The sequence below is a fragment of the Panicum hallii genome, chromosome 9 (genome assembly GCF_002211085.1).
Source record: "Panicum hallii strain FIL2 chromosome 9, PHallii_v3.1, whole genome shotgun sequence".
Lineage (NCBI taxonomy): Eukaryota > Viridiplantae > Streptophyta > Magnoliopsida > Poales > Poaceae > Panicum > Panicum hallii.
Window position 1 is genome coordinate 22,002,547 of NC_038050.1, and position 24,713 is coordinate 22,027,259.

The 24,713-nt window shown below is 47.3% G+C and overlaps 2 protein-coding genes across 4 annotated transcripts; one reads left to right on the top strand and one right to left on the bottom strand.

Moving 5' to 3' along the window:
* Positions 1–18,756: 18,756 nt before the first annotated feature.
* On the bottom strand, positions 18,757–20,047 carry LOC112872927. Its single transcript, XM_025935961.1, has 2 exons — positions 19,595–20,047; positions 18,757–19,503 (listed from the first exon to the last, which is right to left on the bottom strand). Exons 1-2 carry the CDS (start codon positions 19,841–19,843, stop codon positions 19,051–19,053), a joined length of 702 nt encoding a protein of 233 aa, XP_025791746.1. The 5' UTR covers positions 19,844–20,047; the 3' UTR covers positions 18,757–19,050.
* A 585-nt stretch (positions 20,048–20,632) lies between these two features.
* LOC112873540 (2-hydroxy-6-oxononadienedioate/2-hydroxy-6-oxononatrienedioate hydrolase-like) lies at positions 20,633–23,794 on the top strand. Of its 3 annotated transcripts, none has more exons than XR_003224769.1 (5): positions 20,633–21,421; positions 22,796–22,888; positions 23,007–23,074; positions 23,148–23,393; positions 23,436–23,794. XR_003224769.1 is itself a non-coding variant. In XM_025936532.1 (5 exons), exons 1-5 carry the CDS (start codon positions 20,735–20,737, stop codon positions 23,536–23,538), a joined length of 1,065 nt encoding a protein of 354 aa, XP_025792317.1. In that variant the 5' UTR covers positions 20,639–20,734; the 3' UTR covers positions 23,539–23,794. The 3 variants fall into 3 exon arrangements, 1 of the variants encoding a protein (XP_025792317.1); XR_003224768.1 differs by having other exon boundaries at positions 23,461–23,794; XM_025936532.1 differs by having other exon boundaries at positions 20,639–21,421; positions 23,148–23,286; positions 23,461–23,794.
* Positions 23,795–24,713: the final 919 nt, after the last annotated feature.

Consider the following 24,713-nt stretch of genomic DNA (forward strand, 5'->3'; position numbering starts at 1 on the left):
ATATGCAACGACTTTCCCATCTTGCATCAGAACACACCCTAATCCTTGTCGAGATGCATCACAATAAATGACAAAATCCCGATGAATGTCCGGTAGGGTTAACACTGGGGCGGTTGTCAACCTTTGCTTCAATTCTTGAAAACTCCTCTCACAGGATTCTGTCCAAGCAAACTTTTTCTCTTTCTTAAGAAGTTCCGTCATGGGTCGGGCTAACTTGGACAATCCCTCAATAAATCTCCGATAGTATCCGGCTAATCCGAGAAAACTTCTGATCTCGCTAACGTTAGTTGGCTGCTGCCAATTGGATACGGCTTCAACCTTCTCTGGGTCTACTGCTACCCCTTCCGCGGTCAGGATGTGACCAAGGAAAGCTACTTTCTCCAGCCAGAATTCACACTTGCTGAATTTTGCGTATAGTTTATGTATCCTTAATTTTTCCAACACTACCCGCAGATGTTGTTCATGTTCCTGAACATTCTTGGAGTAAATAAGTATGTCGTCGATAAAGACTACGACAAACTTATCCAGCTCGTCCATAAACACCTTGTTCATGAGGTTCATAAAGTAAGCAGGTGCATTGGTTAGTCCGAAGGACATTACGGTGAACTCAAACTGCCCGTAGCGGGTGACGAAAGCTGTCTTAGGGATGTCACTTTCCTTAATCTTGAGCTGGAAATATCCTGACCTTAGATCGATCTTGGAAAAATACTTGGCTCCTTTTAGCTGATCGAAAAGGTCATCAATCCTGGGGAGAGGGTACTTGTTCTTAATGGTAACCTCATTCAGTGCTCGGTAGTCCACGCACAACCTCATACTCCCATCTTTCTTCTTGACAAACAGCACTGGGGCTCCCCATGGCGACGAGCTTGGTCTGATGAAGCCAATCCTCTGCAGTTCCTCTAGTTGCTTCTTTAATTCTGTCAATTCAGAGGCTGCCATCCTATAGGGTCTCTTGGCTATCGGAGATGTTCCGGGGATAAGGTCTATGACGAACTCTATATCCCTATCTGGCGGCATACCGGGAAGCTCTTCGGGGAACACATCTGGGTATTCGTTTACTACCGGGACTCCTTCTAAGGGCCTGGCTTCCATGCTAAACACCATTGGGTCAAATTTACTATCCCGGGTATGGCAGATCACTTGTATTCCTTCGAGGTTTGTTAAGTGTACCACTTTGTCAGTGCAGCCTATAAGACCATTGTGTCGGCTTAACCAATCCATCCCAAGGATCACGTCTATTCCCCCAGGCTTAAGTACTACCAAATCTGCTAGAAAGTCTACCCCACTTAAATTGATCCTTACCCGGGGACAACCTAATTGACAATTGATGTCGCCTCCAGGCGTCCGGGTTAATAGGGGCGTTTTTAGTAGTACTGTAGGTATTTTGTGTTTCTCCACATAGCTCGAGGATATAAACGAGTGTGATGCTCCAGAATCAAATAATATTGTCGCCAAAGCCGAGTTGACTAAGTACTCACCGAGCACTACGCCTTGAGCTTCTTGAGCCTCCTGCGCGTCGATGTGGTTGACGCGGGCTCGTCCAAATGATTGCTGCTTCACCTGCTGGCTGCCATCGTTGTTGCGGACGGGTACTCGGTTGGCACCGGTCAGGGCCGGTCTGGGCCCATTCACCGTGTTGGAGAAGGCTGACGTGGCCGGCTTATTCTTGGCGTAGGGGCAATTGGCGATGAAGTGCCCTGTCTCTCGGCAGTTGAAACAAGCCCTAACATTGTTGTTGTCGGGGGTGGCCTGACTTGCATTGCTTTGCGGGGCCCTCGAGGTATTCTGGCTTCTAGGCGGGGCCTGTGATCCTGTCACCTGGGACTGAGTTCTATACTGCATTGGGGCCTGAGTTCCTGGTGCAGTATAGCTGGAATTTCTCAGCTTCTGAAAACGGTCTTGTTGGCGAGCCTTACTTTCCAAAAACTTGCGTTTGTTGTCCTTTCTTTCTTCAGCCTTGGCCCTTTCCGTGAGGATGGCCTTGTTCATCAGGGTGTTGAAGTCCGGATAGATCTGGGGAGTAAGCAAGGTCCGAAGCTCTGGGCTTAACCCCTTCTTGAACATGTCTTGCTTTTTATCGTCGTCGTTCACCTCTTCCGGCGCATATCGGGCCAATTCTATGAACCGGTGGGTGTATTCTTCCACCGTCATATTCCCCTGTTGTAGTGCGCGGAATTCATCCGCCTTGCGCTTCATAGTGGCTGAAGGGATGTGGTAGCGGCGGAACTCCCTTACAAATTCTCCCCAGGTGATGGTAGAGGCGTCTTCGGCTGTAGCACAATAGTTTTCCCACCAGGATAATGCCGTTCCGGTGAGCTGGTGGGCCGCCAGAAGCACTTTATCCCGGTCCTGGCATTCGAATGGTTCGAGCTTCCTCTGAATTACTCGCAACCAGTCGTCAGCATCCAACGGGTTGCAGGATCCGGCGAAGGTTGGTGGCTTGGTCCTTAGAAAGGCCGTCAGCTTGTCGTTCATATTCTGCCCTCGCGGCTGCCGGTTAATGAGGGCGTTCGCCAGAGTCTCCAGTATGAGGGTCTGGTTATGGATGATTTGTGCCAGGTCTCCGAGGGGTGGGGGTGGTGGTAGTTGTTCTCCTTCTTGACTTCCCCCTCGGTTCTGGCTTACTTCTTGCTCTCCTTGGGGAAGATCTTGTTCAACGGGCTGTGCTCCGACACTAGCGGCTACGGGGTTCCGGCCGCGGGAGGCCCTCGCGACGTTCCGGGGGGTCACCTGTTGATTGGGTAAATCGGGGTTACGATTTTGTGATGGTTAAGGTGTTTAATTTGTATATATATAAGGCAGAATCTACCTTCTGCCGATATCTATATAGATAAGCAGCACACAACACACCAGCACACGACATCACAAGCAACAAGCACCAACTATTTTATTAAGCAGGGAGGGTACAACTTAGGGGTACGACTAAGTCTCGTGCTACTCGGCCAGGGTCTTGCAAAAGGGCACGTCTTAAACAGAAAGGCTGGGGCATCACTGGGATGGCGTCGACCATTCTACTTGCGTGGTGTGTCTTCTTCGGGGCGGACAGGGTGAGAGGTTCTCGCTCGCCGTCTTCTGGGTTCCCATCGGTCAGGGGTTGCATTGCCGCATCCCCTTCGTCGGTGGCAGCAGAACTTCCAGGATTCTCGGGTGGTGCTCGTGCGCTCCCGAAGAGTGATCCCCACCCTATGACGGGTGTCCCGAGTAGAACGTGGTCTTCCCCTATCGCCGAGACTGGTGTTCCACTTTGGGTCCAATCTTGCATACGCCGGTCTCGGGCCTGCCTGAGGCTCTCTTGGGCGACCGCTTCGCTACTGACCGCGGCCGCGGCTCTCGCCTCGGCATGGGCGGCTCGGATCTGCTGTATCCTCACCGCGAGCTCTGCTTGCTCGGCTCGGTGAGTCTGCTCCCTCAGAAGGTTGGCTTGCTCGTCAAAGAGTTGGTCCAGGGCGGCTAGGTAAGTAGCCACTTGGTACAGGGGCCTTCTTCGTGGCGACGTCGCTCCAGGTTTCTCATGCGTGCTTCCCAGACTGGGGTTCTGATGGCCGGCGGGAAGAACTTCGCTGGTGTAGGGGCGAGGTGTTCTTCAAAAATCCGGCACAAGTAACGGAGTGCTTTTCTGATGGCCAAGGGGTAGGTGTCTTGGTGTCTAAACCCTGTGGCGGTCGCGCGCCAGGGCTGGATGTCGGGGTAGCGGTTGCTCCTGGCGATGACCAGGATCACCCTGCAGCGGAGGGTACCATGGTGCTCGTACTCTCGGCTGTAGTACCTTGGGCGCTCCGTAACGCCAAGGTCCTCCAGGGTGTTGATTAAGAGGCTGGGGAATCCAGGTGCAGCTTGGCAATCGCCCTGGGTCCATCCTTCCTCAGCCATCTGAAACAGAAGTAGGGTAAACAACCTGGTACAGGTGCAAAAGCGAGTAGATGATATTATTATTACAACAAGGGTGGTACAGTTTTCATGGATATGTGGTCATTAGGGTAGGGCTTTTGCTAGGGGTGCTAATTCTATCACGGGGATTCTTCCTCGGTCCTGATAGAGCGCTTCTTTATTGGAAGGAACTGATCCATCTCGTTTTCGGTCTGAGTACCCTTGTCCCAATGAGTCTCCATGGGTTCTTCTTCTTCTTCCTCTATCCATCCACCTATTCCGTTGCGGGTCTCATACTCTTGCATCTGGGCTTGGAGGGCGGCTAAGGAATACTCGGCGGTTGCAGCTCTTGTCCGTTGTTCCTCCAGCTCCTGGGTTATCTTTTCAATCCCCTGGATTAGCTTCTTCAGTTGTGCCGACTGTTCGCGGCAGAGTGCATCCAAGCCAGTGAGGTAGATGGATAGGTGGGAAACCGTGTCTTCCAGGTCTTCTTCTTCTCGTCCAAGTCCCCTCATCCGGGCAATCCAAGTGCGTCCTCTACCTTCAGTGGGTGGGAAAAATCCCATAGGAGTCCGCTGAAGGTGGTGCCTATAGAGCACACGCAGTCGGCGTAGGGCTTTACGGGCGGCCTTTCGGTAGGTGTCGGGGAATCGGAAGCCTTTTGTGGAGATGAACCAAGGGTCCACCTCAGGGTAGCGGGTGCTTCTCTCTACAAAAACCATCATGTCGCACCGAAGGGTGCCTCCGGCGATGTACTCACGGTAGGCATACTCCGGTGATTCCATGACCCCGACGCGTTCCAGGCTGAGCAATAGTAACTTGGGGAGGCCGGGCTCTGCGTGGCAGATTCCGCTAACCCATCCATTGCCAGCCATCTGGAACAAGGCAAAGACCAGTGGTGAGTGCTTATGCATAAAAAAATATCTAAACCAGGATAAGTTCTAGGGTCTGAAAAGGGGTCTCGCTCCTAGGGTTACGTCCTACGGCCAGCCTACGGCTCTGATACCACCTGAAGCGTCTCCCCCATCAGGGAGGACTTAAAAGTGTTGCTTTATCAGTCCCAGGAGGCTGATAACACTTTTATTACATCAGATGGTTCATCACCGTACAACTCTACGCGGTAATGGGCAGTGAAACGCCACTATCGCGAGGATTACAACCAGAACCCACACAACTACACTAGCTACGAACAAAGGATCATCAGAGTCTTGCGCCATGCGGAATCCAACGGTGGCCTCAACCACAGGCAAGACTGGGTGCAGGACGAAACCCTACTCGTTGTCTTCGGGGACGTAGTCTGGGTCTTCCACTGTAAAAGTAAGAATGGGGTGAGTACAAACGTACTCAGCAAGTCCAATCACACCCACGGGGGGGGGGGTTATAACAGAATTAGATGCACAGGATAATTCAAGGATAAAGTTACGGTTCTTTTGCGGAAACACAATTATATGCAAGGGTTCGTTTTGAAAGCATTTTTCAAAACAAGTTTTCAAGTGTCTAAGAACACACGATGTCGATCCTCACGGATCCAAGTTTCAAGCCGCTACCGGACTTCCCGTCCGTCGTAGCACACAGCACCATTGGCGGATACTTTTCAAACAACTCACACCAGTCCAACCATTTTCCCAAAGAGAAACACTAGTTATGTGACCACACCGTAACTTGCCCAATACCGTGGGCACGGCTACTCGAATAGATTTTAACTCTGCAGAGGTGTGCAACTTTACCCACAGGTGGGGTACCACAGCACGAACACCTTGGTTCCGGTGCAGATCCCATCGAAGCCCTTACCCACCGTAGCTAGACCTGACTAGCCACCCCGGGATCTATCAAGGGGTCATTCGACCTAACACCGAGGTTTAACCGGGGCATAAGTCACACAGAGCTTATCCCGTCTCCTTGATCACCCGTTGCTCCCAGCTCTCCTGATGGCTATCAGACTATCTAGCGGGGTTAGGCCAAGCCGTTGCCCATACAACGGTCAAGTGGTTTGCACGACAGGAAGCTAGGTGAGATGTCACGACAACTCGGTCCTTAGGGGTGACAGGACGGACATCTCCCTCCCTTGCCCTACCACACAGGTACGAGCACACCAGCGGCAATCCACACAGGAATGCCATCCATCCCGTCTGACTCACTTTTCAAAACCACATTTTATCCCTTCCCGCACACACGCATTTCCTTTTTAAATCAGGCGGTCAAAGCATGGGTATTTCAAACAAGGGTGGCTATCCTACCGGGTTTCCAGCACGCAAATCCATGCAATTTTATAAAACAGGCCACTGGGTTGTGTTTATAAAATTAGGACAGAAACATGCATCAAAGGGCGGAATTGAACTTGCCATCGTCAAACCCTTGCGGGAAGTCCTGATCGGAGCACTGTCCTTCGGGTTCGGGGTCGCAGTACTGGTCCTCAGTTGCTTGGTCGCGGTCGGGAACCTCGTCGTTCACTCCGTGTCCTACGACGCAAACAAACAGACACACAATCAAGCGAAAGAACTAAAAGCTTTTACCGATAGGCTTGAATCGGAATTAATTTAGTTACGGAGATAGGGTTAATATTTTTGGGTGGTTCCTTAATGGCATAGCTAAAACCATACTAGAAACGGAGTGGTAAAGTTTCGGGTCAATCGGAGGTCGTTTCGCACATAAAATGACGCGCTAAAGGTGGTTTCAGGGCTTAAACGGGGGTCCAGGGGCTTGCTCGTAAACTTTCTAGAAACAGAAGGGCCTTTTTGTAAATCTTGGAAATATAAGAGGCATAACAAAAAGTGCGAGGGATCTACTTGAAATTAAATTTATATCATGGGGGGGTCTAGTTTTGGAAATAGCAAAAGGAATAGGTTCTTTTCGCAAAGGTGCCAAAGGGTGGGGGGGCTTCTAACTAAATAGAGGAGAAGGGGGGGGGGTTTTGGGCAAAACTGCCCTTCTTCCACCTCTCCTCACCCGTGAAACAGGGGAGGGAGTGGGAGCTCGGGCCGGCCCCAAATCCGGCGGCCTAGGGCTCGGGCGGCTCGGGCACATGGGGGAAAAGGGGGAGGGGGAGAGGGGGGTTCGATCCCCGGCCTCACCTCGGGCCGGGGTGGCGTGTGGGAGCGGGGCGACGGGCGCGGGCGGCGGCGGGTGCAGAGCGTGGTGGGGCGGCGCCGGAGCTTCGGGGGAGGCGCGGCTAGACGGCGTGGAAGGTGGTGGGGGTGCCGGGGGTGCCGGGGGGGGGCCTATTTATAGGCACAAAGGGCGGCGGGTAGCGGTGGCCGGTGGGGAGGCCGGCGAGCGGCGCGGCACGCCTTAATGGCGGCCGTGTCGCGTCGTGCGTGTCGCCGAGCGCCGGTGCGGCGGGGTTGAGGCGACGTGACGCGGGCACGTGGGGCGGCGCGCGCGCGGCGGGGCGGGGCAGCGACGGGCGGCGCGGCACGCGCGGCACAGAGCGCACGGGGGCGTGGCGTGGTGCAGTGGCGGAGCGCGAGCCAGGGCGTGCGCGAGCGGCGGCCGACACGGCGCGGTGCGCGGCCACGCGGTACGCGTGCGCGCGCGTCGCGGCGCGGCCGGGGCAGGGGGTGGCGCGGCTGAGCAGTGCTCGGGCAGGAGGGGTTGGTGGTCGTGGCTCGAGCGCTCGGTGCTCGGCGCGCGGGAACAGGGAAGAGAGGAAAAACAGGAAGGAAGGGAGGAGAAAGGAAAGGGAGGGAAGGAAGAAAAGGGGAAAAAAAATAAAGGGAAGGGAAAGAAAAAGAAAAGGAAGAAGGGAAGAGAAATAGGGAGAAAGAGAGAAAAGAAAAGGGAGGGAGGGGGAGGTGCCGGCGCCGATCGCGGCGGCGACCGTGGCCACGCGCGCGAGATTCTCGCGCTGCGCGAGAGAGGGATTGCGCCGGCGCTAATCGCGGCGGCGGCCGCGGCCGGTCGGCCACGCGCGTACGTCGACTGCGCGCTGCGCGAGAAGAACAGTATTGCTCCGGTGCTGATCGCGGAAAGCGGTCGCGCGTAGGCGGTGCGAGATGTGACGGCGGTCTAGTCCGCTGTTGGACCGGAAGGGTTAGGTTTAGGGTTTCGACGACGAGTGGTTTTTCATTGAAACACTTTAGCGCGCGATTTAATTTGGTGAATTCTCAGGGCGTCACATAGAGATGTTGAGTTTGTTATAGAGCTACAACCTGGCACAGCCCCTATTTCTAAGAGACCCTATCGTATGCCGCCCAACGAATTGGCAGAGTTAAAACTTCAACTTCAAGAACTTCTGGATAAGGGTTATATTCGCCCAAGTGCTTCACCTTGGGGATGCCCTGCTTTGTTCGTTAAGAAAAAGGATAGTAGTCTTAGACTATGTGCTGACTATCGTCCCCTCAATGCGGTTACTATTAAGAATAAGTATCCTCTTCCCCGCATTGATATCCTATTTGATCAGTTAGCCGGAGCCAAGGTATTCTACAAAATTGACCTTCGCTCTGGGTATCATCAGATAAAGATTGGACCAAGTGATATTCCAAAAACAACTTTCTCCACCAGATATGGACTCTATGAATATCTGGTTATGTCCTTTGGCCTTACCAATACACCGGCATATTTCATGTATCTCATGAACTCTGTCTTCATGCCGGAACTCGATAAATTCGTCGTGGTTTTTATCGACGACATTTTGATCTATTCTAAGAATCTTAAAGATCACACTAAACATCTTCATGTTGTTCTTCAACGTTTGCGAGATCACCACCTATATGCCAAATTCTCTAAATGTGAATTCTGGCTTGACACTGTCAAATTTTTGGGTCATACCATCTCTAAAGACGGTATATCCATTGACCCGAGTAAAGTTCAGGAAGTGATGGATTGGAAACCCCCTACTTCGGTCCATCAAATTCGCAGTTTTCTCGGTCTTGCTGGCTACTACCGTCGTTTTATTCTAAATTTCTCCCGAATAGCCAAGCCCATGACAAAACTATTGAAAAAAGGAGTTAAATTCTCCTGGAATGTGAAATGTGAAGAAGCTTTCCATACTTTAAGAGAACATCTTACCACCGCTCCAGTTTTGGCTCAGCCAGACACATCCAAACCTTTTGATGTCTACTGTGATGCATCAGGCACCGGACTTGGATGTGTACTTATGCAAGATAACCGTGTGATTGCCTATGCCTCTAGAGCACTTCGGACGCATGAGCAGAATTATCCTACTCATGACCTTGAGCTTGCAGCCGTTATACATGCACTTAAACTTTGGTGACACCACCTTATGGGTACCAAGTGCAACATTTATACGGATCATAAGAGTCTAAAGTACATCTTTACACAAGCGGACTTGAATATGAGGCAAAGACGTTGGTTAGAGCTTATAAAGGATTATGATCTTGAAGTACACTACCATCCCGGCAAAGCCAATGTGGTTGCGGATGCACTTAGCCGCAAGTCACATTATCACTGTTTATCAGTAGAAGTCTTCAACGACACTCTTTGTTGGGAAATGATGAAACTTAGACTAGAGATCGTCTCTCAAGGTAGTCTGAGTCATATAATAGTTGAGCCTATACTTCAAGATAGTATCATTATGGCACAAAATATGATAAGGGAGTCAAAATTATCAAGCAACAATTAGCCCAAGGAGAAGAAAAGTATAAATGTTTCAAAGAAGATCCTAAGGGAATTCTACGGTTTAATGGACGTATGGTTGTACCCAAAAACCATCAGCTTCGCAAGCAAATAATGGATGAAGCCCATCTATCCAAATTTGCTATGCACCCTGGCAGTACGAAAATGTACCAAGACTTGAAACAGAATTTCTGGTGGACTCGTATGAGAAGAGAAATAGCAAAGTACGTCTCTGAGTGTGATACTTGCCAAAGAGTTAAGGCCAGTCACTTAAGGACTTCTGGTATACCGCAGCCTTTACCTATTCCTTCTTGGAAATGGGAAGATATCAGCATGGATTTTATCGTAGGTTTACCCACTACTCCCCAGAAGCATGATTCTTTATGGGTGATTGTGGATAGATTAACTAAGACCGCTCATTTTCTTCCAGTACATACCACTTACACTGCTAGGAAGTATGCAGAAATATATCTAGATCAAGTCGTGCGTCTCCATGGGATACCTAAAATGATCATCTCTGATTGTGGAGCACAGTTTGTTGCTCGTTTCTGGGAGCAATTTCAACAAACTCTTGGAACCAAGTTAATCCGAAGCTCCGCATATCATCCGCAGACAGATGGGCAAACAGAAAGGATAAACCAAATCTTAGAAGATATGCTTCGAGCTTGCGTGATCCAGTATGACAAGCATTGGGACAAATGCTTAGCTTTAGCGGAATTTTCCTACAATAACAGTTATCAGTCAAGTATCAAAATGGCTCCTTTTGAAGCCTTATATGGTCACCAATGCAGAACTCCTTTGAATTGGTCTCAGACTAGTGAACGCGAAATCTTTGGACCCGATCTTGTTACCGAGGCAGAAGAAAAGGTAAAAATCATTCGGAATAATCTTAAAGCAGCTCAATCAAGACAAAAGAGTTACGCAGATAAAAGGAGGAAACCCATACAGTTCGAACTAGGTGATTTTGTCTACCTGTGAGTATCCCCTACTCGAGGTGTTCAACGATTTGGTATCAAGGGCAAATTCGTTCCTTGCTACGTTGGTCCTTTTGAAATCCTTGAAATTTGTGGACCCATATCCTATCGACTTCAACTTCCTCCTCAGCTAGCAGCTATTCATAATGTTTTCCATGTATCTCAGCTGAAGAAATGTATCAGCGTTCCTACCGAAATCGTGGATACGCAAGGTATCGACATCGAACCCGATCTTTCTTATAAGGAACTTCCAATCAGAATCTTAGATACCAAGGAAAGAAATACTAGAAGAGCAATAGTCAAAATGTTTAAGATCCAGTGGGATCATCATACAGAAGAAGAGGCTACCTGGGAAACCGAAGATTATCTTCATAAAAACTTCCCGGACTTCCTCAAGAATTCTTAGGTATCTACCCTCTTATTCCATCATTCCTGTAATCTCGGGACGAGATTCCTTTTTGGGGGAAAGGTTGTGACACCCTAGGTGTCAAATAGAGCAAGCCAATAGGAAAAATTGTTTGAATTGTGTGAAATTTGAGTGAAGTTATAAAAATAAGGGCATTTATGTAATTTCACAAAAATACAAGTCCCTTTTATGTAAATAGTGGAATGGTAAAAGTAACTTTCAAAGTTACTAAGGCTTAAATGTAAAAATGAAAGTAATCATGACCAGTCATAAATGTTTGCAGGTAAGCCCGGCTTTTCAAAAAATTCACTTTCCTAAGGACAAAAACTTTATTAAGTTTAAGTTGAGTGCAAAAATGTAAATTAGAGTAGTATACTTTAGGTTTCTGAAGTTGCATCCTAAAGCAAAGTTATAGGATTTGAAAAGTTCTACATCTTTTATTTTGACCATTTCCTCATGAGAGCTTTGGATCAGTGGGAAAATCTAGTTTACAGAGAAGTCCCTGAAGTTTTTATAAATCCCAACGAGGTCCCTCGGACCTCTTCCCCTCATCTTCCTCCTCTGGCACCTCCTCTGCTTCGCCCGCTGCTCCTCTGCCGCCGGTGTCAGCGCCGCTTCCTCGGCCATGTGCTGAGCCTCGGCCGCTCCCCGGCGGCACCTCCAGCTCCTACCCGCTCCACGCGTCGCCCCCAACCCGAGTGGCACTCTAGCTCCTCCTCCCTAGCTCTCTTGCGCGCGTGCCACGCCGTCCCGCGGCTCTGCCGCCGCTATCTCGCCGCCGTCGTGGCACTGCCCGTGCATGCCCCCTCGCCCCCTCTTTTCTGGTTCAAGAGCAACACTAGCTCCCTCTCTCCCCATTCCATTCCCGTTTCTTCTTTCTACTTGCCTGGAACCCCGAGCACCACCGCCGCCATCTCCTCCAACTCCGGCGCCCTCCTATTCGCCGTGGACAGCTCACTCCAACCCTCCCCGCACCACCACAACCCCCTAGGAAGTTTCCCCTCGCTCCACTGACGCTCCCAAACCACTCCCCGTGACCGGACCTCTACCGGAGCTACCTCGCCGCCATTACCGCTTCACCGGTGAGTTCCTGTCCACCGTCGAGCTCTTACCTCCAACCCTCCTCCGTCCAATTCGACTACTCCAATAGCTTCCCCTCATCCTCCTGCAGCTATCAAGCCCAAGCTTAGCCCTTCTCCTTGTCGGGAACCCCCTCGCCGACGAGAGCCCCTCCGCCGCCGCCTCGGCCGCCGTGGGAACACCCCCTCCGACCATCCCCTCCCCTTTCTTAAGCCCCCAGCAGGTGCGCCTTGAGCTCCTGAAGCTCGCTGACCACTTCCCCTCCAACCCCTGCTGTCTCCCTCACCGGAATTTGCCCGGCGACCTCCCTGCCCTTCTTCCCCGACGAGCCAAGGGCATCCCTGTAATGATTTCAAAAATTCTAAGGGTGTCCCTGTAAAATTCCAGAGCCTTCCCCAATTCAAAAGCTGTGAATTTCAAAAATGTGTAGAAAATTGTAGAAAATTCAGAAAAATACCAAACCAGTTTTGTTGGAATCCTTAAGTTAAATTCGACTACTTTTATATAGCAAGTTTGAGCTGTATGGGTGTAGTTTTTGATGTAAATTAAATTCTATGAAATGAATGTTTTATTTGTATCTCATGTTATATGCATGTGTTGTGGCTGAAATTTGGAACTTAGATTGTATGTGCCATATATAGCTCTATATAAAAATCTCGAGTTCTTTACTGCTCATTTACTTAGATTTCGAGTACTTTTGTTATATGCTGGTGAAATGCTTAAATTTTTAATTAAGGATGTTTCTGTTAGTATTTGTAATTGAAATTTATACCATAACTTCCTTTTTGCATATGTAATCCATAGTAAAAATTTTAGGATTATTAGTAGGCCATACATCAAGTTATGAATTTTTGCTTGTTCCCAAAGATAATTCATTTATGCTAGTTTTTATTCATGAAAAATTAAGAAAATAGTTTGAAGTATTATTCTTGAGTAGTGTAATACTTTCCCAAATTCTCAACCCATGATCAGGTGTAGAACAACTAAAATAAATAGAACTTGATTAGTAGATCCATATTAAATAATAACTTAGGGTTATTCAAGGTGATTAGCTAGTTAAATAAATAAAAGTGTTAAATGTAATTAGTTCAATAATCAACCATGCTTCTTCATGTAATTAGTTAAATGTTTAGAGTTACCCCCCCTGTCACTTAATGTAACTAAGTATATGGGTTAATACCCGATAAATGACTGCCCAGTAAATGGCAATTGTGTTGTTTGCTAATATATAATGTTATGTTCATTGGATTGCAACTTTATTGTGAAGTGGAGTAACCATCTATGCATTTTCTAAACTGCATCATTTTCATCACATGTAGACTCGACGTTTCTCGCCGACGGTGATTATCAGATTCACCCGGAACCCGAAGTGGAAGTCTCTGAAGACGCCTGGAACATTGTCGGAGACATAACTGAGACCCCAAACCTGAGTTTGGGAGAATTTATTAACGTTCTTGACCCCAGCCCCGCCAGTGAAGGCAAGCCCCGGACATAAACCCAATATCTTATTTACAATGCAATTTACCTTTATATACTTTTATACTTGTGCATTAAGTTCTTAGGGGTTGTCTGGAAACCATAGATGCATCTCCCTAGGAACCAATGTATTGAATATTAGAAACTGAGTCCGACTAGTGCTATGCTAATAGGACCGGTAGAAGTTGAGTGATTTCCTGTCACTCGCGCGATATAGGAATTGATTGATTACAATTCTGCAATCACTATAACGATGACGGACGGCGTTATGTGTAGTATCTAAAGATACCCCGTCTGTGTTGATGAATTTGGTTAAGGTCATAGTGTGTGGTAGTGGCAGTTAAGCGTTTGAAAGTACTAGCCACATGCCGCGAAATATGGTAAGCGGTAAGCCTAGTAACCAATCGGCCCGGCAAGTGGACTCGTCTCCCACCACTCGGCTTTTATTTTTATGTTTACACGCACCGACTGTGGGAGTACGTTCTGCAGAGCAGACGGAAATACGGTCATGTAGTCGCGCTATAGACGTATGTCCTGCACATTGGATGTGCGTATGGTCCTACAGTCGCTTGTGGTGGCATTGTTCCATAACCCGGAATGAAAGGCAAACGGTTGCTTCGGAACGACCTGTTGGTATTCCAAGCGTGTGAGTTAGGTTTACCTTGCAAGGGTTGAAATTCGATTCAGAATCGTCCATTTCTCACGGAGATTGAGACTGCTTAACTCTTTTGCCACATAGAGTAACAAGAGTAATGTTGTTGATGAGTAATACTGGTGCATGTTTAAAAGACTCTACCTTGCTTGAGTAGTTACAGGTGCTCACTTAGAATGGTTAAAGGAACTAGAATCTGAAAGCTAAAATATGAAAGTAAGGACCTACTCTTTGTTGCTTTTCAGCTGAAATAAAACCCAAAACCCTATTAAAGCCTTCATGGTCTTGTTATGGGCTAAGTATACCCTAATTCCGGGTAAGCCTTGCTGAGTATTAGAGTACTCAGCCTTGCCTTATGATTTTAATTTCAGGTAATATCTCTGAAGACCCTACTCTTCCCATGCCTTGGCCCTATGCTTTGCCTGATGGTTGGTCCGTAGAGTGGGACCCGTCCCCGGCCAACACCGACCCTAACGAGTGAGGTCATGCCATGGCTTAGCATGATGTTCATACTAGCGACGTGTACAGTTATCGTACTTTGAATTCCGCTGCTGTGAACTTGAAGTTTAATCTGGTTTGTAATAACTTTTATCATGGCAGCCACGCATGACTACTTCTATGAATGGAAAACTGCTTTCAAAACTAAGTTCGGGTTATATGAGTGGCTAGTCATGCCTTTTGGGTTAACTAATGCACCTAGTACCTTCATGCGATTAATGAACGAGGTTCTGTGTGCTTTCATTGGTAGATTTGTTGTTGTCTACTTTGATGATATATTGATTTATAGCAAATCCATGGAGGCACATCTTGATCATTTACGTGCTGTTTTTACTGCTTTACGTGATGCACGTTTATTTGGTAACCTTGAGAAGTGCGTCTTTTGCACAGATCGAGTATCTTTTCTTGGCTATGTTGTTACTCCACAGGGAATTGAAGTTGATCAAGCCAAGGTGGAAGCTATTCAGGGATGGCCTGTACCAAAGACCATCACACAGGTGGGGAGTTTTCTAGGACTTGCTGGGTTCTATCGTCACTTCGTGAAGGATTTCAGCACCATTGCGGCACCGTTGAATGCGTTTACGAAGAAGAGGGTGCCTTTTTCTTGGGGCACCACACAAGAGAATGCGTTCACCATGTTGAAAGATAAGTTGACACATGCACCTCTCCTCCAACTTCCTGATTTTAATAAGACCTTTGAGCTTGAATGTGATGCTAGTGGAATTGGTTTGGGTGGTGTTTTGTTACGAGATGGTAAACCTATTGCATATCTTAGTGAAAAATTGAGCAGACCTATTCTGAATTATTCTACTTATGATAAGGAATTGTATGCTCTTGTGCGCACATTAGAAATATGGCAGCATTATTTGTGGCCCAAAGAGTTTGTTATCCATTCTGATCATGAATCTTTGAAACATATTCGTAGTCAAGGAAAACTGAACCGTAGACATGCTAAGTGGGTTGAATTTATTGAATCTTTTCCTTATATCATCAAACACAAGAAAGGGAAAGAGAACGTCATTGCTGATGCTTTGTCTAGGCGATATACTTTGTTGACACAACTTGATTGCAAGATTTTTGGTTTGGACACAATTAAAACACAATATGTGAATGATGCTGATTTTAAGGATGTCTTGCTGCATTGTAAGGATGGAAAAGCATGGAACAAATTCGACGTCAATGATGGGATTGTGTTTCGAGCTAACAAGCTATGCATTCCAGCTAGCTCCGTTCGTTTGTTGTTGTTACAAGAAGCGCATGGAGGTGGCTTGATGGGGCATTTTGGAGCAAAGAAGATAGAGGATGCACTTGCTGGTCATTTCTTTTGGCCAAAAATGAGAAGAGATGTGGAGCGATTTGTTGCAGGCTGCACTATATGTCAAAAAGCTAAGTCACATTTAAATCCGCATGGTTTGTATATACCTTTACCAGTTCTTCCTAGTGCTCCTTGAGAGGATATTTCTATGGATTTCGTGTTGGGATTGCCTAGAACTAGGAAGGGACGTGATAGCATTTTTGTGGTTGTGGATAGATTTTCTAAGATGCACACTTTATTCCCTTTCATAAAACTGATGATGCTACACATGTTGCTAATTTGTTCTTTTGAGAAAGTGTTTGTTTGCATGGTGTGCCCAACACAATTATTTCTGATCGTGATGCCAAATTTCTTAGCCACTTTTGGAGAACTTTATAGGCACAATTGGGAACTAAGCTTCTATTTTCTACCACTTGTCATCCCCAAACTAATGGTCAAACTGAAGTTGTTAATCGAATCTTGTCTACCATATTAAGGGCTGTTTTAAAGAAGAATATTAAGTTGTGGGAAGAATGTTTGCCTCATGAGTTTGCTTATAATCGTTCCATGCATTCTACTACAAAGATGTGCCCTTTTGAGATTGTTTATGGCTTGATACCTCGTGCTCCTATTGATTTAATGCCTTTGCCCACTTCTGAAAAATTGAACTTTGATGCTAAGCAACGTGCTGAACTGATGTTAAAACTGCATGAAACAACTAAAGAAATCATAAAGCGCATGAATTCTAAGTATAAGTTTGCTGGTGATAAAGGTAGAAAGCAATTGATTTTTGAATCTGGTGAATTGGTTTGGTTGTACTTGAGAAAAGATAGGTTTTCTGCTTTGAGAAAGTCTAAATTGATGCCTTGGGCTAATGGTCCGTTTAAAGTGCTAGAGCGAATTAATGATAATGCATATAAACTAGACCTGCCTGTAGATTTTGGGGTTAGTCCCACATTTAACATTGCAGATTTGAAGCCATATTTGGGAGAGGAAGATGAGCTTGAGTTGAGGACGACTCAAATGCAAGAAGGGGAGGATGATGAGGACATCGTCACCAACGATACATCCACACCTACACCAGTATCTACTTCGACAACACCTCTTGGTCCTATTACTCGCGCTCGTGCTCGTCGGCTTACCCATCAAGTAAGTTCACTCTTAAGCTCAGGTTCATCATATTTAGTCAATGGAGACACATGCACTCTTGTTTTACTCAGGAACAATGGATTGGATCAAAAGGGAAGAGGCATCGCGCAGGCTGGATTCGGACTGCAGGATAGACACGACTTGTAACGGCCGCCACGACTTCATCCGGACTCCGTTTTGGTTGTTCAAATACTTTCTGGAAAGCTTATCAAATCTACTTTCCACGGATCTGGAATCATCTTCGTATCTATTCGGAGTCAACCGCAATCCTCAATTTACTAAAGAGTTCTTTTCAGCCACGGTGCTGTGTCACCCTAATTTGGCCCAACGGGCCGTGTATCAAGTTGAGTCCAAGTCGGATGTGTCCTAGGGTTGGAACACGACCCCAGCACCCTTGTGGTCATTCTTCCACTTCTTTATAACCTTTAGCCACCATCAAGAACACTCGAGTTTTGTTAGATGCAAGTTTAGCTTTTGCTACTTCCTTGTAGACGCGCGTGCTGATCCAGCCGCCCGTCCACTTGTTCACGGAACCCCACCATAATTGAGATTCGGTTTGAGACCTTCAATTACATCTCGTAATTTCAGTACTTGTTCTACTTGTTCTTGCTGGTTCTTCGATTGCTTGCAGGACGAGTGCCCTAGTGGCCGGGTATCGCGCTCCACAAGATCGCGGCAACCATAGGAGTTGGTGTATCGGTTGCTAAGGCGCAGCATCCTTGGAAGGCTGTAGTCGGGCCGTGAATGTCGTCTCCTCCATCAATCGAGTTATCCCATGCCTCTCATCGAAAGATCAGGAACAAACCCTAACAGGTTCATATCAGCGATGTTCTTCGCACCCATACAAAAGTAGATTTTATTTCAATTACAAATTCAAGACGATCAAAGGTTGAGCACCTCATAGCCTCGTGGCAGCCTGAAGGTACTTAGAAGAGCACACACTGTTTGAAGCATTCAACTCAATATAGAAGTACTCAAAGTGCCTTAGAAAGTACTCTGAGGACTCCAAGGCTCGACTACGAAAAGTTTGGGGCTTGTCAAACCAGCATCCTGGGATTACTAACATGACATGGATTATCTCGGAGTAGGGATAGTTACTTCATGTAACTTGCTTATGAAGCTATTATAAAGTACACGAATATAGGTTGAACTAGTCGGTATAGAAGAAAACTACTCGTTGTAACCGAAGCAGGACTCCATAGGTCGTACCTGGCTAGGAATACCAAATATTTGATCCGTAATCCTGCCCCCCAGTATATAAGGCCAGACAGGGACCCACACCAAAACATCTCAATCTCATACCGTACAAACCACCAAACAGGACGTAGGGTATTACGCTATTCAGCAGCCTGAACCTATATGATCCTTGTGTTGTACCTTCGAGTTTCTAATTTCGGTGACACCCTACCTACAAATTTACTAACTCGGGAATACCTTGGTAGTTTGGCGGATAAAACACCTACATATTCTGAGTAGATGGATTTAAAAGTCTTTTGTACAGTGCATTGAGCATAACTTAGTTGCTAGGGTTCTTAGTTGCTAGGGTTCTTAAAACCTGTCGACCTAATCTATCGGAGGCGTCTACTAAAGTTTGGTGTGTACCAGGCTCCTAGCATTTATAGAGATAAGTACGTACTTCTATGTTGTGCGTATATGTTTAAAATATCTTATATATATTTACTGTGTGTTTGATCCTCTAGCTAGTAATGTAGAGGTGCACCGTGCAGGTTACAAGATTAGTTTTATTTGGCAGAATTTTTTTGAAAGGTTATTTAGCAGAATTTGGTAAAACGACAAGAACTAGCGCTATGCTTTGTAATATTGAGTACGCGGCAATAATGCCATGGTACACTGGTGAACTGTGACTGGTTCGACAAAACAGCCATAACATACTGCCGCTGGAGCATAGGGGTTATTTAATTTATTGCCATCTTTACGGATGACACACCTTCCATTGCTATTATTAATTTGGCTTCAACATTTTTGCCGTCGTGAAACCGAAAACTTAACAGAATTACCAATTTCGCTGACGTGGCGCTCCATGTCCCCATGCTAGCGTGTATCGGAATAGGAAATGACCCTATTGCCCTCCCTTGTCCTCAGCTCCATCGGGCTCTTCTCCCTGACCGCCTCCAGCTCCGTCACCGAGCTCGGTGTCGTCCGCCCGCCCACCCTCGCCGTCGCCACCAGGGACAGCGCGCTCTCCGCCATGCCGCTCCTTCGCGCCGTGATGGCACCGCACACCGCCGTGGTCGTCGTCCCGTCCTTGTTCCCCTGACGCCGCCTCGTTGGGGAGATCTCGACGTCCGCTCTCTGCTCCTACGCATGTCCAAGGCGCGGCCACCGCGGCGCTCTTCTTCCACCTCCGTCTTCTCTGGGGTTCCCGCCGCTGTACGCCGTCGGCCCGCTGGTGGCGCACGGGTCCACGGCGGGCGAGGAGGTGGAGCCAGCGGGCTCGCCTCCTATTTCCTGGCTCGGCGAGCAGCCGGAGCGGTTGATGGACGACCGCCTGGTCTCTACTGCCCGCCTTGTTCTTTCCTCAAATTAAAGAAGCAAAAAATTGCGAGCGCAGCTGCCAAATGCATGCGTGTGTGTGCTTAAGCCAGTGGACAAAACAAAATTACCTGCAATATATGATAGATGGAGCCATCCATCCAGAAGCTCGGCGGTGTTGGACGCCAGCGGGGCTTGGCAGATGGAATCGCCGCGGTTCCGCGCGATCCTGCGCAACACGAGCGGGCGCTCGACGTGAAGAGTTTCTCGCACGAGCTCAGCGCGGGCGGTGGCGAGGGCATGCGCAAGATGGTGTGCGGCGGCGGACTCGGCAGCACCGCCCCCGAGGAGTTCATCGGCGCCATCCGCACCAAGTTCATCCGAGGTAGACAGCGAGCTGGGCGTCTTCGCGGGGACCTCGTCGGCGCGCTGGAGCGGGGAGACGAGCCGGAGGGCTTCCGCCTCGCGCTTGAGGACCTACTGGTGGCGGCGCTGTGGTGGCGTAAGATGGTGGATCCATTAGCGCAGGAGTTCGACTTGGTGGCCGGAGGAAGAAGATAAGGTGGAAGAAGATGGCTGGTCCCACCCGTCATAGAAATAGAAGGACAGAATGTACTATAGGATATGTTAGGGTTACGATGGTCTTTTTTGCGTGGCTGATCCAAGCTGGCGCAGCGATTTGACATACCACGTGAATAAAAATGGTAAATATATAGACTCCGACTTTGGCTATCTCCAACCGTCGTTCTCTATATCCTTTTTTATATCCGTTATTTAAAGACTTCTCTACAAGATTCTCTTCTCTATATCTCATTTCTCTCCAACAACGTTCTCTCGTTCTCTATACATTAAACTCTATATTAGAAACGTATTTTATTCCAAATTTTTGTACGTATTTATCATATCTCAAATGCTATGGACATATTTTATTTTTATTTCATCCAGTGTTTAAAATGTAAAGAAAAAATAGAAAAGAGGAGAGAGAATCTCTATATATATAGAAAATCTGTAGCGTTCTCTATTTTAGAGCACCATTTAAAGAACGCTGCTGCTGGAGTATATAGAGAACGGAATCTTTCTAGAGAATGGTTTAGAGTCTTCCGTTGGAGATAAATGGTAAAAATGTAGAAGTTAAATTAATAATAACAATTGAAGGATAATAAATTAAATAACCCGGTGCATCGACCCAGACACCCAGTCCACACCCTCCCACACCCACACGCGTTCTTCCTCCCTCGGGATCTCCCGCCTCCGGCGATCCGGCGAGGGAAATGCCCGCGCAGCCGCCACCGTCCGCTGCCTTTCCCCGCCGCCGGTGGCAGAACCGCTTCAGCCCTACGCTCGTGCGTGATCGCTGCTACACGCGCTGCTTCCACTCCGCGGGGCTCCGCCGGGCTGCCGTCCCACTCCAGGATGGCGCCGTCGTGCACCTCTGGCACCCGCCGGCCGCGACTACTGGGGCCATCCCCCTGCACCCGGTCCTCCTCCTACACGGATTCGGCGCGAGCGCCACCTGGCAGTGGGCCCCCTTCCTAGCCCCGCTCCTCGCCGCCGGCCTGGCCCCCTACGTCCCGGACCTCATCTTCTTCGGCGCCTCCTCCTCCCCCGCGGCCGACCGCTCCCCGGCCTATCAGGCCGCCTGCATCGCTGCGGCCATGTCGGCGCTCCCCTCTGCGCCGCAGCGGTACGCCGTCGTCGGCGTTAGCTACGGCGGGTTCGTCGCGTACCACCTCGCCCACGCGTTCCCGGCGGCGGTGGAGCGCCTCGTGCTCGTCGCGGCGGGAGTGTGCCTCGAGGACGCAGACCTGGCAGCGGGGCTCTTCGCTGTCGAGGACATCGCCGAGGCCGCCAGCCTGCTGCTGCCGCAGCGGCCGGAGGATCTCAGGAGGCTCGTGGGGCTCACCTTCTGCCGCCCGCCGCGGTTCATGCCGTCCTGCTTCATCAGGGACTACATCAGGGTAGGTAAATTCAGGGTCGTGCCAACTAATTTCACCTGAAGTTTCTTGTGCTGCAGCGTTGCGTGATTGAGAATGAATGGTTATTTGATACGACTTCTTCTGCTCGGTGGTTCGGTGATGAAGTTAAAAGCTTCTATATCCACAATTGTTCCCTTGATTGGTCCATCCGTTGCATTGCAGGTGCTGTTAGCTAGTGCATAGCTTAGTTGTTGCAGGCTTACAGAAATTCAGCAAACCTGTTGAGATATCATATCCAACCAAACTTGCCTGTTTATATAACCTCCCTCTTATCCCAGCCCCATTCCTAAAGCCCATCCAAAGTTCCAAACGCCACCTATAGGATTATAAGGGGAGTTCAGGATATGAGAGCCAATTCGGTGGCAATTCAGGATTCTTCTGTTCATCTAAACAATCTAATTTCCCTGTACATTGAACAATTCAATAGTGAGGATTTTCATTGTCTTATTGTTAGCACTAGTTTGTTGTGATACTATAATAAACTTTTTATCCTTGGATCAGGTCAATAGGCAACTAGCAGTGATAGATTTATAGCTGAGGCATTTGTAGTTGTTAATATTGTGAAAGAAAGAAATCCTGATGAAGGCACTTAGTAATGGTTAATATCACTTCAGGTTTATAGATTTATTAAACCTAATTGGTCAACGTCATAAAAATCCTGGAGAGTGTTTCGAATTTGGTTAGTTATAGATTGATTAATTGATATGCTGCTTCAAGATGTTCCAACTAATAAGACTACTCTTGCAGATGTATTTGATACTTATGGCTTCAGTATGCATTTTGTTTTCATTGTAAATTGGACATGGCAAGAGGAATTAGTGGCTTAAACACAGACTTGTTTGGTTGAACCCGCAATAGCAGAATATTAATCTATTGTACTGTACTGAACACAACGTTTGATGATGGGAAAACAAAATATAATTTTATTGGACTTAAGAACCCATAAGTTCCTCATGCTTTCCCTAGCCATTTAATCAACTTGATATTTAGTGCTCAAAAACAGTAAGCATCTATTTTTACATTGGAAACATCTCTACAATCTCCATTGTCTTCTATTCTGGCAGTATCATCAGTACATTGACTGTTATTAGATGGTGAAAATCATCAATTTTGTGATTACTATAATCATGTCCTTTTTCTTACTAGACGTGACTGACAAAGGGGCCTACTAATTAATTTTATGCATGGAGAAAGTGGTATTTGAATTCTGGCTGTTCCTCATCTTCTATAATAAACAGCTTGAGGGAAAATTGAGTAGATTCATACATGGTTTGTGTGCTTTTTACAAAGGAAGTGGCTGCTTAACTTTGTTATATGCACAGTAGGATTATACATTTTATTTATATTATATTGCAGGTTATGTGCACAGACAATGTGAAAGAGAAGACTGAGCTGTTATATGCATTGATCAATGGTAGGAAGCTTTCAGACCTTCCTAAAATTAGTCAGGTAATGATTTGCATTGCACGAGCAATTGACTTTAATGGGAGCATACTAGATCTCAAGCAAAAGTGCTCCTGTTCACAGTTGAAGAATATAATTGTTGCATATTGTGTTGATTTGGCAGCAAACCTTGATAATCTGGGGAGAGCATGACCGGGTCTTTCCGTTGGAACTTGGCCTACGGCTGAAAAGGTTTGCCTATTCACATCTGTCATCGTATCTGAGACTTTATCATAATCCATTAAGCTTTGGTACCCAAATTCAGGCATCTGGGAGATACTTCGGAACTAGTCATAGTTAAAAATGCGGGTCATGCCATAAACCGCGAAAAGCCATCAGAGCTTTGCAGACTCATAAGAAACTACATCGTTGATCCCTCAGTCAAATATCGGGATGATTGCAAGGTACACAACTATATAATCATTATAGCATTTGTATTAAATTGATCGAGTACACATTGTTGAAACCCTTTAAGCAGTAGAAGGAAGAGCTGCACCTGCCTGAATTCAAGGTACCACGTGTCACATTTGTTTTTACTTCACCGACATTTCAGAGAAAAATGCCTCTCGTGTTCGCAGGGATCTTGGAAGAGTGTGATAAAGAGGTTTGCTGGGTCGAGCCTAAGAAAGGTGGACTCTTCGCGACCGCTGCTATAGAACGTAAATATACTGCCTTCAGCAGTGCACGAGATTCCAGTTTATCTGATTCTCTGATTGTGACGTGGGATCAGATGAAATTCTGGTGAAGTGTACATTCACCGTTCTGTATCATGTACACTAGCTTTGTTTGAGGAAGGTTGTGCATGTGTATAGGAGTATATGCAGCTACATCAAGTAGGACCGGCTGTTATGGGCCTATTGTTTCCGGCCCAATCCATTAACACAATTGATTTTTATTTTCTTTTGCGTTTTCTTTTTTGACTAAAGGTGCTAGTGAGTGGTGGCAATCGATATTCGATAACACATCCGATGTCGTGTCAATTCCAAAATACCATTGAGCGGATCGAGCTACCTTCAGGCTCGGTTATCCCGTTCCGGGCCATTCCAGGCTAGGAACAGTTCCACACTAGTACAAATTATTGAAGGAGTAGGAACAGTTCCGGACCATTCTCATGCAACCGAACGGGACCTCAGTCGGTTCCCTCATCTGGAAAGTAGCTGATTTTATAGCATCTGAAAACATCAATTTTTTGGACGACTGCACCAACCTTGATTGGGAGTAGGCCACGAACTGCCGATCTTGAGCGGTGATCGAGGAGACGAATCCATTTAATCGAAACCATGGCTGGATGGATTTGAGTTAGCAAAGGACAGCGCATCTCGTAAATGGTAGTTTTTGCTACGAGCCACTAAAAAATATTATCTTTGCCCAGAAACACTATAGATCATGTATTTTTTGTAAGGGACACCGCACCTAATATATTATTCGGTTTAATTGGAGAACGACATGAAACGATAAGTTTATCATTGTTGCCTTATCCCACTACGTAAGAAACCATTAAAGAAGATACCCCATTTAGAGACGCTGATTTGTAACGCGTCTCCAATATGTTCTCCCACCAAGCCTGAAAACAAAATGCGTCTCCTTTGATAACTCATTCGAGACGTGAGTAAACAACACGCGTCTTCGATAACGGAGGAGGATATTGGAGATGTGGTTTAACAATCCGCGTCAACTATACGGAGGCACAAAGGAGACACGGATTAGTTAGGCCGCGTCTCCAATGAGAGCTCCTACATAGGAGACGCGCGTCTCCTATATGGAGATATAAAGGAGACGCTGGTTAGTTACACGGTGTTTCTAATGAAAGCTTCTACATCCGAGATGCTAT

Coding starts and splice junctions, on each gene's coding strand:
- LOC112872927 (XM_025935961.1), bottom strand. CDS start 19,843: ATGAACTTGGTGCGGATGGCGCCGATGAACTCCTCGGGGGCGGTGCTG. Junction 19,504..19,594: donor CCATCTATCATATATTGCAG/GTAATTTTGTTT, acceptor ATTTGAGGAAAG/AACAAGGCGGGCAGTAGAGA.
- LOC112873540 (XM_025936532.1), top strand. CDS start 20,735: ATGCCCGCGCAGCCGCCACCGTCCGCTGCCTTTCCCCGCCGCCGGTGG. Junction 21,422..22,795: donor TCATCAGGGACTACATCAGG/GTAGGTAAATTC, acceptor ATTATATTGCAG/GTTATGTGCACAGACAATGT. Junction 23,075..23,147: donor CTTGGCCTACGGCTGAAAAG/GTTTGCCTATTC, acceptor ACCCAAATTCAG/GCATCTGGGAGATACTTCGG.